This window comes from Drosophila rhopaloa, unplaced genomic scaffold, assembly GCF_018152115.1.
Source record: "Drosophila rhopaloa isolate 14029-0021.01 unplaced genomic scaffold, ASM1815211v1 contig_3, whole genome shotgun sequence".
Classification (NCBI taxonomy): Eukaryota; Metazoa; Arthropoda; class Insecta; order Diptera; family Drosophilidae; genus Drosophila; species Drosophila rhopaloa.
Genome location: NW_025335123.1, coordinates 25,539,522 through 25,555,684, shown reverse-complemented (window position 1 = coordinate 25,555,684; position 16,163 = coordinate 25,539,522). Strand labels below are relative to the sequence as shown.

The 16,163-nt window shown below is 40.4% G+C and overlaps 2 protein-coding genes across 2 annotated transcripts in view; both read left to right on the top strand.

Annotated features, from left to right (window-relative positions):
• LOC108041558 overlaps window positions 1–2,595 on the top strand; it is a 77,321-nt gene extending 74,726 nt beyond the window's left edge. Inside the window, 2 exon segments of the mRNA XM_017119490.2 lie at window positions 1,460–2,392; window positions 2,487–2,595. Coding sequence (XP_016974979.2) covers window positions 1,460–2,331 — 872 coding nt within the window. The 3' untranslated portion in view covers window positions 2,332–2,392; window positions 2,487–2,595.
• A 1,972-nt stretch (window positions 2,596–4,567) lies between these two features.
• LOC108041563 (pH-sensitive chloride channel 2) lies at window positions 4,568–7,029 on the top strand. Its single transcript, XM_017119498.2, has 2 exons — window positions 4,568–5,064; window positions 5,446–7,029. Exons 1-2 carry the CDS (start codon window positions 4,644–4,646, stop codon window positions 6,615–6,617), a joined length of 1,593 nt encoding a protein of 530 aa, XP_016974987.1. The 5' UTR covers window positions 4,568–4,643; the 3' UTR covers window positions 6,618–7,029.
• The last annotated feature ends 9,134 nt before the right edge of the window (window positions 7,030–16,163 follow it).

Here is a 16,163-nt window from a genome sequence, read left to right as displayed (position 1 = left end):
ACATGGTTACCAAGGTCTCCGAAATCCGCTTCCTGTTTCACTCACTGTTTCTGCTTTTAAGTGAAGAACACCCCTTACACAGAAAACCACAATTTGGTATTTATTCAGTTAACTGAATATAGTATTAAAAATATATAGTTAACTAAATATAGTAGTACAAATATATTGTTAACTAAATATTGAAGTTTTTCACAAACCTTTTAAAATCTCCAATACTGATTATCAAAAAAATGTAATAAATAAAATATACATTTTTATTTGAGGGTATGCAACATATCAACATGTTTTTCTCTCTGTGCAACCACCGCCAACCGAATTCCTCGTTTCAGGATGACAAGAGCCGGAGGCACTTGAGCCCTGCCACATGTGATACCCCCATATTGATTCGATTCATTTGCTTCCTTCCAATATCAAATGACTCACTTCCCACTGGGGCAACATTTGTTCAATAAAAAAAATAGAATAAACCAAATAAACCAAGTAAACCACGCCCACGTGTAAATAAAAAAATATATCGCAAAACCGCCGTCAGAGAAATGAGAGAAAAAGAAAACAATAAAATTAAGAAATTTTCAAATTTATGCATGACACACCTGACAACGATTGCCCATGCGGTGTGTGTGTGCGTGCCACGCCCACCTGCTCAATTGTTTTCCCGCCCCCGCCCCCCTTTTTTTTTACCTTCCTTAGGGAATTTCCGGCCTTAAGCTTGTTAAGCATTTTTATTGCCTCTGCCAGCTTAATTATTTTTGGTGCCCTTTACAACATGGGTGAAAATGGGGGAGAAACAGGGAAAATGGGCAGAAAGTACAGGGATCGGGGGTTCACCGGGCTCACATGTGAAGTTACGGCTCATTTGGGTAATGTCAATAAGTCGGATCTCTCGGGGGAGTCACACAAATTGACTTCTGCCAAATTAATGTGGGAAAATCAAAAAAAAAAATAAAAGGAAATTGTTAATGGGCATTTTTTCTCGAGAGAAAAATCTTGCACATTATATAATAAGTAGGGTCTTTAAAATAAGGAACAAAGGAGACTAATACATATTTTTATTAAAAGAAATACATTAAAAGATGACTTTAGATTTTAAGTACTTGTTGCTATAATTGCATATTTATTCTGTTTTTAATTTTAAACTTCCAGGTGATCTTATAGTTGTTCTAGAATTAATTGACTTAAATTTCAAAAATAGTCAGCTAATGAGATTGTTACACAACCCATTTTAAAATGATATTCGAAACCATCAAAGTGTTATGTAGCAATATATGTCAAATGGTCCTTTAAGGATTTTCTATTTTCTAAACATTGGAAGTATCGCACTACACTTTGTTGTATGTAAAAGAAATGTGAAAGGAAAATAAAATAAAAAATAGGGCTCGAGTTTTTATTGATTTGTTTTTCCCTATATTTTTAGACATACAGTGGCCAATTTAAATGACTATGTTTTTTAACCCATCAGGCTATGGAAACGTTGCACCGCGGACGACTCTCGGCAGGATAGTGACCCTGGCGTACGCCTTCTTCGGCATCCCGTTGACCCTGGTCTATCTGAGCAGCACGGGCAGCATCCTGGCCCGGGTGGCCCGCGAGGTCTTCTCGAAGGCGTTGTGCTGCTGCCTGTGCTCCAACTGCGGCTACTGCTGCTACGACGAGAAGCGGATGGCCGAGAAGGAGCGCAGGATGCGGCGGAAGAGGCAGCAGGAGGAGCTGCGCAAGCAGCAGGCCGTGATGCAGGAGCCCTACTACGTGAGGGATGTCTTTCATGCCACGCCCGAAAAGGATGCGGTGGGCGGAGCCCCGCCTCCGAATGTGGGCGGTCCGGGAGGAGGAGGGGGATCTGCTGGCGGTGGCCTCGGCGACATCGACTCCCTCAGTGCCAGCGAATCCAGGGGCTCCATGCACGGCCTGAGTATCCTGGCCCCCATACTCCTCTGCTTCTCCATGATGATCATCTATATTGTCTTCGGCGCCGCCGTCTTATATCGCTTGGAAAACTGGCCCATCCTGGATGGCATATACTTCTGCTTCATGAGCCTGTCCACGATCGGTTTTGGCGATATGCTGCCGGGATTGCGTAGGGAATCGAATGCCACCACCTGGTTTTGTTCGGTCTACATCATGTCGGGCATGACCCTAACGGCCATGTGTTTCAATGTCATCCACGAGGAGATCGTCCATCGGATCCGCATAGTGGTGGAGTTCAAGAAGACGAGTGCCGCGAACTCCGGCGGCAGTGTTTCAGGTGGTCCAGGTGGCGCCGGTGGTCCTGGTGGCTCGATGATGGATGTGACGCACGAGGAGGGTGGCCAGTACTATGTGCCGGCATCTTGACACTACGAGAAGCGAGGGCATCTCTACCAGCGCAACCCCACCGAAGAGACCCTGGTGACAGGTGAGTGCTATGGTATTTTCAGCCAAGGTCCTTCGAGCAGGATTAGAAAAATGAATAGTTACTAATAGTGAACTTACATCCCCTTCCATCACAGACACACCCACATCGCTGGTACTGAAGGACTATGTAAACCACGAGCTGGTGCCCATCCTGACAATGGATCCGAATGGCGCCCGCTTGGCCCCCGCCCCCGCCTACACGCCCGCCCCCTCTTCGGCGGTGATTCCCGGATCGGGGGAGGTGACCACGCCGGGGAACAGCTGTATCGCTCACGGCAGCGATCCGGGACTGGGCTACTCCTCGCTGAGCAGTCCGCTCCTCGATGTCCTGACCACGCCCACCGGGGCCAACGCCTCCGGGGTCTATACACTCGCCGAGGAAACGGAACTCGAACTCCAGGAGACGCAGGTGGACAGGGAGCGCATCTAAATAATACAAAGGCCAACGACGACAAGTATTCACTGGACGGATCAGTATTAGTTAGCGATTAGCCTTAGACATAGTCATAAAAACCCTAGATCGAATCGGTATAGTGTGTAAAGTGTAATGAGTATTTTTTTTGTTTTTTTTTTCCGCCCCTCCAAAAGTTGCGTGGGTGTATATGACCTAAGAATAATAAGTGTGTATGTGTGTGCGTAAGGGAGATTTCCCCACTTAAAAAAGAAAGAAAACCAAACCGCGTCCCGTTGGACCAGCAAAAAGATCGTAGCCTAAGTCGAACTATCACTGTACATACTATATATTGTAGCCGAGGCAAAGATACATTTCCATAGCTCCTAAGCAGATCAACCGATTGTATACAGTGGCCCCCAAAAAAGGATAACTAGTAAATGTAGTGAACAATACAAGCCCATCAACCCATAATGAATCCAAAATAAGAATAGCTGTCTTACTTCAAGTGAACAGAACGGCAAAAAGGAAGAATAATAACCGATTTGGGAGGATGAGATGATAATAGACATTGCATTTAAGTCTTTAGGGTTTTTTGTAAGATTTCGGCTGATTTTCCATTTGAAATACATTTAAGCACACTTTTAGTCCTGTCACGTGATTTTGAATTCTTTTTCCACAATAACCTAAGCGTAAAAGCTTGGCTATATTCATTTAAAGTGTCAAAGATATTTTAATTACTTATACATTTTTTTTATATTTACGATGACAAAGTGAATATACGTCCAAAACTTGCGGTTTTATAACCCTAGCTTACAAAATTAATTTGAATAAATTATTTTGTATGCTAGTGTTATTCATAAAATTGTATTTAACTTTTCAAGAAAATAAAATTATAGACGACTGCGAAAAAGTTTTTATATTTAATTCTGATCATCTCAACTCGAAATTTAACTTTCTTAATGTTCTGATAAATAGAAAAATTCCCCTTTTTTATGTGTGTAAGCAGGAAGATCGAGAACGCAACTACATAATCCGCAATACCCATACCTAATCAAGACACATTTTATACGTAAATCAAGCTTAGTAAAATTACAAGATATGTACTTAATACGACATAAATATGCTACACATAAATATATACATATATATAAAACTACATCTAGGTAATTGTTTTTTTTTTGTAATTGTAATAAGCATAAAATGGAAGAGACGAAAATTAAACTATGCATACATATTATCAATGAATTCGAATTCATAAATTTAAATAAATGTTTGAAACTACAAAAGAAAACTACAAAACGAAAAGAAAAGAAAAAAAAACGAAACTTGCGTAACTTTGTAAATGTTGAAATATACCCGATTGTATATTTATGACAAGTGCAGCGGTGAAATAAAATCAATAAAAACATAAATGAGTAAAGACGTTAAGGACTTTCGTTTTTAAATTGGGGAATGTTTGAAATTTGGCGCCTTTTCTAACATCAACTGTTAAGCACAACAGTGAGCTGTAGTCCGCCACATTGGATTTACATTAGCTTTTTTTGCTGATAACTTTTACATTGGGCTGTAAGACGCAAAGTTAACGTTTACAGTGCGGTATATGTTTTATTATTTAATTTAAGTCCGACTTACGTGTTTTAATAGTCAAATAATAATTTGGCGCTACTTCAAATTTTTAAGCTGCTATATTTATTGTGCATATTTTAAAACCCTAATTTTAAGTTTAACATTAACATTTTCTGCTTTTACATTCCCCGGTTAGCAGTATGTTAAGCTTTCCGCCATTTTGCATTATCCGTTAGGATTGTAATAGCGTGGCTTTATTTTGCTTTAGTTTAATCGTATATATTTGGATATTATGGATTGGTCGCTCATCATATCGATCCTGATCAACTGTCTATATGTTTCTGCACTCGAGGAGGACTGTCCAACGTTGGCAGATGGAGACAGTTTGTCGCAAACCCAATTACTGGACAGACTGACCCACGGCTGTCGATATGACCGACTGGAACGGCCCATAACTTATTCGGAAACCGGACAACGACTTCCCGTGGACGTCTATATGCGTGCCTACATATATTTCATGCAGAATCTGGAGGCCCACGACCTGCAGTTCAAGATATACGCCCTGCTCCAGATGCGCTATCTCGATCCGCGTCTGAATTTCCGGAACGTAAGTCCCAAAAGGAGACAGCCCATTTTGGGGGAACAGCACATGAGGGACTCCCTATGGATGCCCCACATTTTCCTGGCCAACGAGAGGGATTCCAGCATATTGGGTGAGTACTTTCAACCAGGGGAACTTTTCTGTATAGAGCCCATTTGTTTTGTACCCAATCTAAGCTTACATGTTCTTAATTTAGGTATGTACATATATTAAGATTATATCGGGTTATTCTACAGGATCTAAAAAGTACCTTATACTAATAGCATTAACCTTATAGATATTATAAAGATCTCTGGATACTAAAGATTGTTTAGTTTTCATCAAAAAACATTGGTAATTTAAAACTATCTATTATTATCAACCAAAAATTTAAAAGGAATGAAATTCCTTTTAATTTGATATAATAAATAGTATACCAAATAACCTTAAAGAAAAGCCCCTTTTAGAATCCAAAATATTGAATTATAACCAAGTAATCACCTTTATTTGGCAGGTCTCACGGAGAAGGACATCCTCACCTCGATTTCCCCCGACGGCACGGTGATCGTCTCGAACAGGATTAAGGCCACACTTTACTGCTGGCTCAACCTGAAGAAATTCCCCTTCGACGAACAGCACTGCTCGACGATCCTGGAGAGCTGGATGTACAACACCTCGGAGCTGGTGCTCCACTGGGAGCAGAAGCGGCCAATCACCTACGATGGCGCCCTGCATCTCACCGAGTTCGTACTGCAGCGATCCTGGTCCAACGAGACGGTCATCAACGCCGATTTGAGTGACCTGCGGCACGGAGCCTTTGCCGGGAACTACAGCTCCCTCAGCTTCACCGTCCATCTGACCCGCGTGGTGGGCTTTTACCTGATGGACTACTTCCTTCCCTCCATGCTCATCGTGGCCATATCGTGGGTTTCCTTTTGGCTGCAGGCGGACCAGGCGCCACCGAGGATCACGCTGGGCACGAGCACCCTGCTGACCTTCATAACCCTCGCCTCGGCGCAGGGCAAGACCCTGCCGAAGGTCAGCTACATCAAGGTGTCGGAGGTGTGGTTCCTCGGCTGCACCATCTTCATATTCGGCAGCATGGTGGAGTTCGCCTTCGTCAACACCATTTGGCGGCGCAAGAACAGTGTGCCGGTCAAGAAACTGAACAGCAAACACATTCTGAAGTCCACCCTATCGCCGAATCTGATGAGACGACGTAGTCACGCGCGGTCCAGATCGTTTTCGGGAACTGCCCTACAAAAATCCACAGATACTAGCTCGCTGGCCGGTGCCGGATTCAACAATTACCTTACTGTCAATCTGCCCATCACCACGATTAAGGAGGGCCAAGTTCTGGACCAACAGAGGACCAGGGGAATCCAGAAACTGGATGTCAACTTCGTGGAGAGTGCCTTTGGCACCAGACCAGAATCCGGATCCATGGGAGCAGCCCAGTCTAGTGGGGCCATCAGCTCGGCAGCCAGCTCGCAGACTTTGAACAACAATAAACCGGATGGCGGAGGTGGATGCGGGAGCCACCAGGAGGAGATCGACCTGAGTGGCTGGACCACTCTGACCCCCCAGGAAATCGCCATGTGGATCGACAGCCGGGCGAGATTCGTTTTTCCGCTTGCCTTCCTCGTCTTCAACTTGTTCTTTTGGACATTTGTCTACTGTATTTAATGGAAAGGGTTCTTATATTCAGTTTATTATTTTGAATTTATTTGAATCGAAAACTTATTTTTTTTATTTATGTATTCACTGAACCCAAATCTCACTTTGTAAATGGAATTGCAACTTATCAATTTAAGAAGTGAAAAATATGTATTTGTAGCAACAGTTAACTTTTAATGGTTAAATAATGTCAACGTTTTGTATTTATGTTTCTTTGCAGTTTTTCTATTTAATTTTAAATTGAAAAAATGGTGTCTAAAAATATGTTGTTTTTAATATTTTGTTAAATAAAGATGAGTATGTAGTTTTAGTGTATTTAGTGCCTTATAAAGATGGCTTAAAAATGTAATTCTTTGTAATTCATGGAACAACTATTAACTTAAATAAAAATCAACCGTAACTACTTGTGCTTTTCCGAAAATGTGTCTATAAAATGTTTTTTATTTGTTGGCTTGCGTCAATTAAAGAATTTCCAATTTTACAATTTAGTTTAGTTTAGTTTTTTTTTACACAGTTCAATTTATATAAACTTCTATTTATTCCGCATTCAGCTTTTGCAAACAACTTTAACATGATAATTATTTAAACACATTTTAAAAATGTCTCAAGCAAATATATAATGCTTGTAGAGTTAAGTTAATGGCATGTATTAATTGAAGATAATAAATAAATGATTTTAATTTTTAAAATGTCCCTAACTTCAACATTATTTACTATTTATATAAGCATTCATTTCTTACACTGCTTATTTTTTGGTGTTAACAGTGCACTGGAATGGATTCGTTAACAGTCTGTCAGAACTCTGTCGATATTTTTAGTGTGAACATTTTTCAAAGTTAGAGATGGGAAAACATGGATGTTAGCAGCGTTGGCGGATACACCATTGTTATCGATAGTTAGCGGGGACATTCTCAATCGGTAGCGGGGACTTACCCCGTTTATAGTCGGGACATCCCCCGCTCATAGCGGGGACTTTTCCCGATTTTAGCGAGGACTTACCCCGAATGCAGCGGGGACTTACCCCGTAATAAGCAAGAACACCCACCGTGTTAAGCGCTCTTTAGGGATGGAAGACCATCGATGATGCCCTGCCAAACATCGATATCACCGATGTGCTAAATATATCGACGATATCGACGTTGGCATCGATGTTCCCCCACCCCTAGCGATTCAAGCGAGTTATTCCGTTGTTGGCGCGCCCGGAAAGCAAACGCTTCGAATATCAAACGGCATTTCCGTTGTTGGTTCCACAAGAAATTATCAAAATAAAATAACAATTTTTTTTTACGTTTATTTGTTGCCACGACTGTTTTTTTTTTTTACCACCAAAGATTGGATAAATCAAATAAATTTTTACGACCACCTCGCTCTAGCAGCAAAGTGCATTGTGTATCTGTGTGTGTGTGTGTGCGACAATTTGACAAGTGCAACAAAAAGCTTAATTATGCATACAACAAAAAAATAAAAAATATTAAATAAAAAAAAACAAAGACAGCAAAAATAGAAATATGTATTTTGAAAGATCCTAAAAAATTGGCTTTGTTTTTGTTTTGTGTGTGTGCGTGTGTGTGTGTGCGGCGCATAAAATGCATAATGCTACTTTGCCACTGACGTATTTTTTTTTTAATTCTATTTTTTATGTGTGTGTTCTGTTGCAGCTGACGTTTCCCCCACCCGAAATATAATGCAAATATATAACTAAAAAGCCTATGAAAAATCAACAGCTGCTAAATCTTGATTCAACAACCTCAAAACAAAACGAAAGAAATACACTAATGTGAACAACATCAACAACAACAACAACAACAAATCCAAATCCAAAGTTTCTTAAACCCCCAAAAATACAAAGAAGAAGAAGAAGAAGCAGAGCTTGTGTCTTGCTGTGAGCTATAAAAAGCTAAAAAAAAAAAAGTAAAACAAAAAGTGATTAAAACCAACCGCAAATTAACTTCTAACGGTAATCGGTGAATCGCTTGCTGGCAGAGCATGGATATCGCCCCAGTTCCAACACCACCATCGATATCCGTATCGTTTTCGGCTCCAGGATCAACGGTATTCGCAAACGCTGGCCATTAAGAAAGCGCCAGCCGAATGCCACAAAGATGCCACCGCTGCAACGGGACCAATTGAAGTGAGTACCCCTCCTAATTCACCACGAGCATATAGGAAGGGGGGGATAGTCCCCCTTGTTTCCCCATTTTGGACTAACCCTTGAACACAACAAACAAAAAGGATAAAGCTAAGATGGGGATACCAAGAACCAATATCTTTTCCAAATTGAAAGTGTCTTGGAAGGCAGATATATTCAATACTATACGCGATTACATAAGGAACTCCAAATCTCAAAAGGCTTTAACACCCTTGTAGAATTCCATCTTTTACAGACACCTTTCATTGGCTTAGATATTTATGCAATGGCTTCAGATTTCTGGTGAGACTGACACCATTGGCAATAGAATTGTATCCCCTATTGATTGATTGAATTTGTATAATTTAATACATTGAATTTCAAACTAAGATATAAATACATTCTTCCACAGAACCATAAGTATTGTACAATTTAGTGAATTCACCTCTTTAATTCTTTCAATTAAATGCTTGAGCTATTGGACTGCCTTTGCATTGAACATGAATATTTAACTCCATATCCGGGGAACTTCACCAAATCGCGAAACTCTTTAATTAGCGACCAATAATCCGGGTGATTGCATTATAATTGGCGTGTCTGCGGTTATAGAGCGGGCCTAAGTTCAGGAGTTTAAGAGGGCGCGCTTAGTCACCGCGCCTTAAAGTTCACGGGGGGTGGTGGTGGCCAGGGGCGGGGGTGGAAGCACATGTCAGAGCCCGGTTCGTTGGCCTGGCCGAGATAACTCAAAAGCAAAAAAAAAACAGTTCGAACGAGTTCGCCGCTCTCTGTTTATGAATGAACGAGGAAGCGCGCGCAAATTCAAAAACACCGCGGCCGAAGAGAGAGCCGAAGAGAGCCGAGAGAAATTTTCAGAGAAATGCGGAACAGAAACGTAACAAAAAATGGAAAAATGTGCGCTCTCTCTCGCCCTCTCTCTCTCTCTCTCTCTCGCGCTGGCGCGAGTTCATCGACCTTTGCTATTGAAATTTTTGGGAACGCACACACAGATACGAAATTCGAATACGAGTACGGAACGCTGCTTATTTACACATTGATAAACAATCGTTGATGCTGAATGTCGATGACTACGATTTTGATGCCACTAAAAACTCAATTATATCATCGACTTCACAGATGCCCTTTTCCTCAATTGTTTTTGTTACTTTCCACCCCCATTTTCCCATTCTGTGCATTAGTTCGATATGCGAATTCCGAAACCCAATTAATAAGAAACATAATATGTACATATGTACGTATGAATTTCATTGTATTCTGTTGAATATGTTTTTATATATATATATGAATATATTTATTATTAAAATGGGATAATGCCTAGCCTTTCTAGGTTAATATGAATTTTGTTTTAATGGCCTAACAATACTTATTAATGCCACAACTATGGAATACTGAAAGATACCTGTAATCGCAAAGCTATAATAAAGAAAAGATACGGGAAATGTGATCAGTTTCTAAAAGTACGTTAAAGAACCTTTAACTTCTGAATATTTTAGGTAATTTAAAAGAAGAAAATGTTTTAATAGTGAATTTGTGTGTCTGTTAAAGATTGCCAAAAGTTTACCTATTCAAATAGACCATCTAATGGAAAAAGGGAATCCAAATGGCGGCGTTATTCCCACCACAACTTTATTGGCTGGTTTCTTCTTCCTGATTGTCGATGTGTGTGTGTATGTGTGTGTGAGTTTGAGTGTGTTTGTGAGTAGCGGGTGGGTTGGCGAACGCACGATAACAACGCCTGGAACTTGGGGACTCTCCACAGGGCGCGGGAACCGAGGGGGTGGATCCAGTGAGCAGGGCGGGGGACGGAAAGGGGGGGTGGTAGGTGGCGGTAAGGTCTGGGCATTGGCATTGTTTTGTTTTTGCTCCCTGCTTCTTCGAATTACGACTGCCGCTTGTTACCAAGTCCCAAATGGCTCTATAGTGCTATATATGTATGGGTTCAGGGGTGGAGGGGGGAGTTTCTCAAGGGGGTTTCGCACCCCAGGGAAATACGGCCCGAGAATAATTAGATTAATCGTCCAGTTTATTGGTAATAGTTGTTGCAACGATTGCTTACTAACAGACATATTCAGAACACCAACTAGTAGCTGCTGTTCCGGTCCCCTCAAGACCCCGATCCCCTCTGCGCACGCCACTGGCGTACTTGTGCAAGTGTGCGCCGTATCTGTGTGTTCGTGCGAGGCCAATGACCAAAAATGTAGTGACAAGGGCGTCAGAGAGATTCCAAAATTTGTGTATATTTCGCCATTACAGCAAAGAAACAAGGAAGAACCCGTAAAAAAGGGGCAACGCTTTATTCTGGTTTTGTGTCTGTTTTTCGGTTTTCGGTTTTCGTTTTTCGTTTTTGATGTTTTTCTTTTCGTAGGTATTTCTGGCCAAGCAGTAGAACTTACCCTGTCCAGAAACACAAAACGCTGAAACCTTCAAATTCGGTTTCAATGTCATGTAACCCCCGTTTTACAAGGCACACATGTGCTAGAAAGAGATGGACAGAGAGGGTGGCAAGATTGGGAGGCAAGGTTTAAGCAAACACACACACACACACGCACTCACATTGGGTGGCCAATTAAGGGAAAATACAGAAAAATGCCCATGCAGCCAGAAATCCAAAAATCAAATGGCTTCCAATCCTGCATCCGTAATCCTGCCAGCTGTCAAATGTCGAAAGCAATCTTTAAAGAAACTTAAATGTCTTTCTCGGTAAAACAAAGTGGGACCATTTTCAAAAATCTTATTTGAAACATATCAAAGAATAGCTTTTTCAGAATACAATTCGGATTACCAAAAAAAAATTAAATTAATTTTGGAAAATCTTAAGATTATGGACCTAAAGTTGTTTCTAAGATACCAAAGAATATGCGATTTATGAAAATACTTACGCCTAAAAGGAAATAAATAAAAACCAAATATTTATTTGAATATCCTTATAGAAATGTATCTCCCAAAACACTAGCTGGATTTTCGCCATATCCAAATTGTCATGAGTAATTATTGTTTTGAAATAGTTTTCTTTATAAGGTGTCATAGTAACAATATAATAATCTCAAGCGAGACTTGTTCTCACTTTTCTTTTTATAAAACTTTTGTTGCATATTGTGAGCGTTACAACTTATTGTGGTTATCGCTTTTGTTTCATTTCATTTTGTTTCGATTCGTGTGGATTCATTTTGTTTCGCCTTGCATTTTAATTAATGCCAATGAACTTGAAGTTTATTTAGCGCGTATACAATAACTCCATTGGGATAAGGTGGGTATGCACCTGAGAACTCCACACGTAAACATGGTTATCAGCTGCGTTCCGCTTTCTTCGTCCCGTTCCATTCCGCGTTCCCCATGCCACATACCACTTGGTTCACAGTGGCTTGATTCCAATCGAATCTTGGGTAAAGTTGAAAGGAATGAGGAGGAATTTTCCTTATCTCTAGTTTGTCGTTGTACTTTTTCCTCTTGCCATTTGATAGCTGTGACAATATTACGCATAGTGACGGGTGGGAGGCGGGTGGAAAGGGGCCAGGAGCGAAGGAGGGGGAGGGTCCGTGAAGTCAGTACCACCCATGCATACATACGTAATGTATAAATCGCCCAAGGGTCAGTGCCTCGATAAAGTTCTTATTGTCTCCCTTTCGCACCCTCTCCTCTCCTCTCTCCCTTCTCCCTCTTTGTCACGCGCTTTCCTAACCCTTAGTCATGATTACTAATTATGTGCCGTTGGATTGATTGCTTTCTTGTTCATCAGCTTCCTTTTTCTCATTCTGGAGAAATTTCAAAACATTTCGAAATTGCCTAAAAAAAATCCATAAAAAAATAATAGTTCCCACGTCGTTTCAATTTCGTATGCCAATATTATTGATTTCGTAAATCACATTAGTACCCCAAAATCGAAATTCTAATGTTTTATGATGATTGTAGTACAGTAAAGTATTTATTCACAAGTTATTCGTTAACTCCATTTATTTCTTAGGACCTTCGTAATCATTTTTTAAGCAAAGATTGCTTCCAGAACTTTCTCCAACCAGGAATATGATCATATTGAAACTGGAGTCATTCGAAAGTTACGAAACACCTTAAGCGTGTGTTCTCTGGAATTTCAAATCGACTTCCGCGTATATTGCACTTTCCCAATACCCCGATGAATCACGATGTTCGGGGTCACAATTGGACACCTTTTGTTCCAACCAATATTGGTCGGCCTGTCATCCACTTTAAGCCAGGTTGGCACTTTTTTCGCTGCGCTCTTTCTTCGCCTCGTCGTTTTAGCGACTTTTGCAATTTTGGCCGCTTTCTTTGGCCAACAGAAGATGGAGTGATCACGTTGCGGCCTTTGGACTCGCGGCCTGAAGATCTCACGCTTATGACGATCCGTCAGATACGTCCTGACTAATGAGCTACGCCGGGGAATGCGAAATATCTGCCGAGATCCAAACCCATCCGATCTGATTTTGTGCGATAGATGCGATCTTTTGCCTCTGGCTTTATGGCTTTCGGCCATTTCACCATTTCACTTCCACTTTAATTCCCCAATTTCTCCGCTCGGTTGTTGACTTGTTCGAGTACGGAATACAAAAGCCATTACTCAGCTTGCCCTTTCCCAGCTAAGAGGTTCATTGGCAGTGGCTGCAGAAAGAGCTGTTTGAAAATGGGGTTTGAAAAGGTAAATATCGGTTTGTGCTTAAAAATACTTAAACATAGCTTTGGAGAAACATTGTCAAAAATAATATTTTGTTCCAAACATTAAGTTCTTATAATGTCCTTATTATATAATAATTTCTAATGAAATTTATATTTTAGGAATTTAACTCAATGATTTATTAAAAACCGTATAACGCCTTGGGAGTCCATTGGACATTAGTAATGCCCTCCTTATGAAGTAAAACCTGTATAGAGTATCTGCAACTTTGTTATCGGAAGTTCGGGTTTCTCTTTTAATTTGTTCGCTTTGTGTATATATTTTTTGTAACTGGCGAATAGTAATAACAATTCGCCCACACACCAACACACCTAAACACGAGCACATCCATGTGAGAATGGTACTGTGTGTGTGTGTAAATAGCAGAAATAGGTACAATGTTCGTTCAATGACCTTTTACTTTTACACTACTCCCATTACCATTCCGCCCCCTTGTGTTTGTGTGATTGTGTGCTTTCGCCCATGCTTTCCCCCTTCGCTTGCTGTCTCTTTCACTCGGCGATTTTCGAGCAGATATGGTTAAATTAGTCGGTTTTTGCGGAATTGCGTAATCCGTGACGTCAATTCCAGCTCAAATGCAAATATCAGTGCATTCGACGAATAAAAAACCATTTACAAACATCTTGCCTCTCACTCTCACATGTTCATAATGTGGTAAAAAAGATACATATGCGTCAAAGATTTGGAAAAAAGATATAAAAAAAAATTCAAAAATGTTAAACGTCAAGTTTAAGTTGAAGTTGCTCCACACACACACACACACTCAAACACACACAGATACCCTCACGCACACAGGCACAAACACACAGAAAGCGCGCACAACGAACCAAAAGAAAAACAACAACAAAAAGGGCACGTTCAGTGTGAATGACCGCCAACTAACACACATTTGTGAACGCGCTAAAACAAAAGCAGAAACAAAATCAAAAAGCAAAAGCAAAAAGAGGAAGCAAAGCAGCGTCGTCGGGGGCAGGCAACAACAAAAACAACAACAACTGAAAAGTAAAAATACAGCCCAGCAGAAAGTTGCAGCAATTTGTTGTTGCTTTTATTATTGTTGCACATCCCACGTCAATAATAACTTGAGTACAGGTAGTAAACAACAATTTAAATGGCTATTTTATGGTTAAACAATAAATGATCTAATTCCGTTGAGATAATGTATCTATTAAGTATAGCATTTTTGAGATACAACTTTAAGATACAAATACAATTTTTTCAGATTATAGTTCTTCGGATTATAGCGAATTGTAATTTAAAATTCCAGATTATTTCGGGGAAAGTGCGGTGTGATTTTGTAGCTTTCCTTCGGTTACTTTGGTCGCCTGGAGCCGCCAGTTATTTCTACATTTGTATTCACTGTACAGTCGGCAGAGTAGAGTGTTGCTGTTGTTGCTGTAGTAGTTGTATTTGCCTTGCAAGAATAAATAAACAAGCCGCAAAGAACAACTACGACAACGAATACGAATAAAAATAAAAACATAAAGAGAGAAGAGAGAAGAGGGGAGGAAAGAAAAAAAAACAACGACGAAGATGAACCGGCAATGTCATTAAACCCTAAACAACAACAACAAAACTGAAACCAGAAGCGTTATGAAATAAAGAGCGAGAGAGAGGGAGAGAGCGAGAGAGAGAGAAACGAAAAAAGCCGGTTCAAAAAAGAAAAAAAGCAAAAAAATATATAAAATCGCTCTCTTACTGGCTCTCTTGGATTCAGGTTGAACGACCGACCTAGCCATTTTGTATCTGTGTGTGCGCGCTGTGTGCGTTTGCGCCTGTGTTGGTGCTGGTGTGCCGTGGGGATCAAGTGAGTCATTTTTTTATTACTTTTTATTTGATTTCGTTTGTTTTCCTGCTTTTGGCTCCGTTTTAACCTGCGATGGTTGCTTTTTGCCTTTCGTTGGCTACTTCGATTTTTGTGCACTTCCTTGTTGATCGCCACCGCACCCACACTCTCATACACGCACACACACTTTCTTTTGCATTCGTGCGAATAAGAAATTCTTTGTGTGCTTATCATAGATAGAAAGCAAAGCGAAAATATGTTCCATGGGGTGGACCAGTTTAGATCGGGAAAATTGGGCGTACTTCAATTTCAATTCTACCATATTATACTACCCGCATTCACCTGTTGCTGAGGAAATCAATAATGCAAGAATGTTAGTTTTGTGTTCCAAATATTCTCTATCTTTTATATATAACATCTCAGGTTGAAATCCTCTTAAATTAATCACTTTGCAGTGATGCAATGTCATATTCAAAATTTAACTAAAATGTATTACTTGAATAAAACATTTTTGTAGTTCACAAAGCTTAGAAGCTTAAAATCTGCAAAAATACGACTGGTTTTAAAAGTTACACATACGCCCTGTGGGCCGGAAAGCTCAAATTATATTCTTTAAATTCCTTTATAGACCTTAAATTGTAACTTGCTGGGAATGGGTCCGATTTTCCATACCTCCCAGGTCCACCCCAACCTTCCATACACATTAACAACAAAGATCCGCGGTTCTTTCTTTCAGCCAGAACTCTTGCCATCCCGCTCGCTCTTTGCACGCATGTTGACCTTGACTGTGACTTTCATAAAATTGGTCGTCGCTGTTTTTGCTGTTGCTGCCGCTCTTGAGCTTTGCCATTGTTGTTGCTGTTGGTCTTTTCTTTAGTCGCTTATGAACTTAATTCGGTTCTTTGAATATGTATATGGAGCATATAGGAGAGCCAA

Bases quoted from the DNA above. Each gene is read 5' to 3' on its own strand.
- LOC108041563 (XM_017119498.2), top strand. From the start codon at position 4,644: ATGGATTGGTCGCTCATCATATCGATCCTGATCAACTGTCTATATGTT. The intron at 5,065-5,445 runs GTGAGTACTTTC...TTTATTTGGCAG, and splicing joins GAGGGATTCCAGCATATTGG to GTCTCACGGAGAAGGACATC.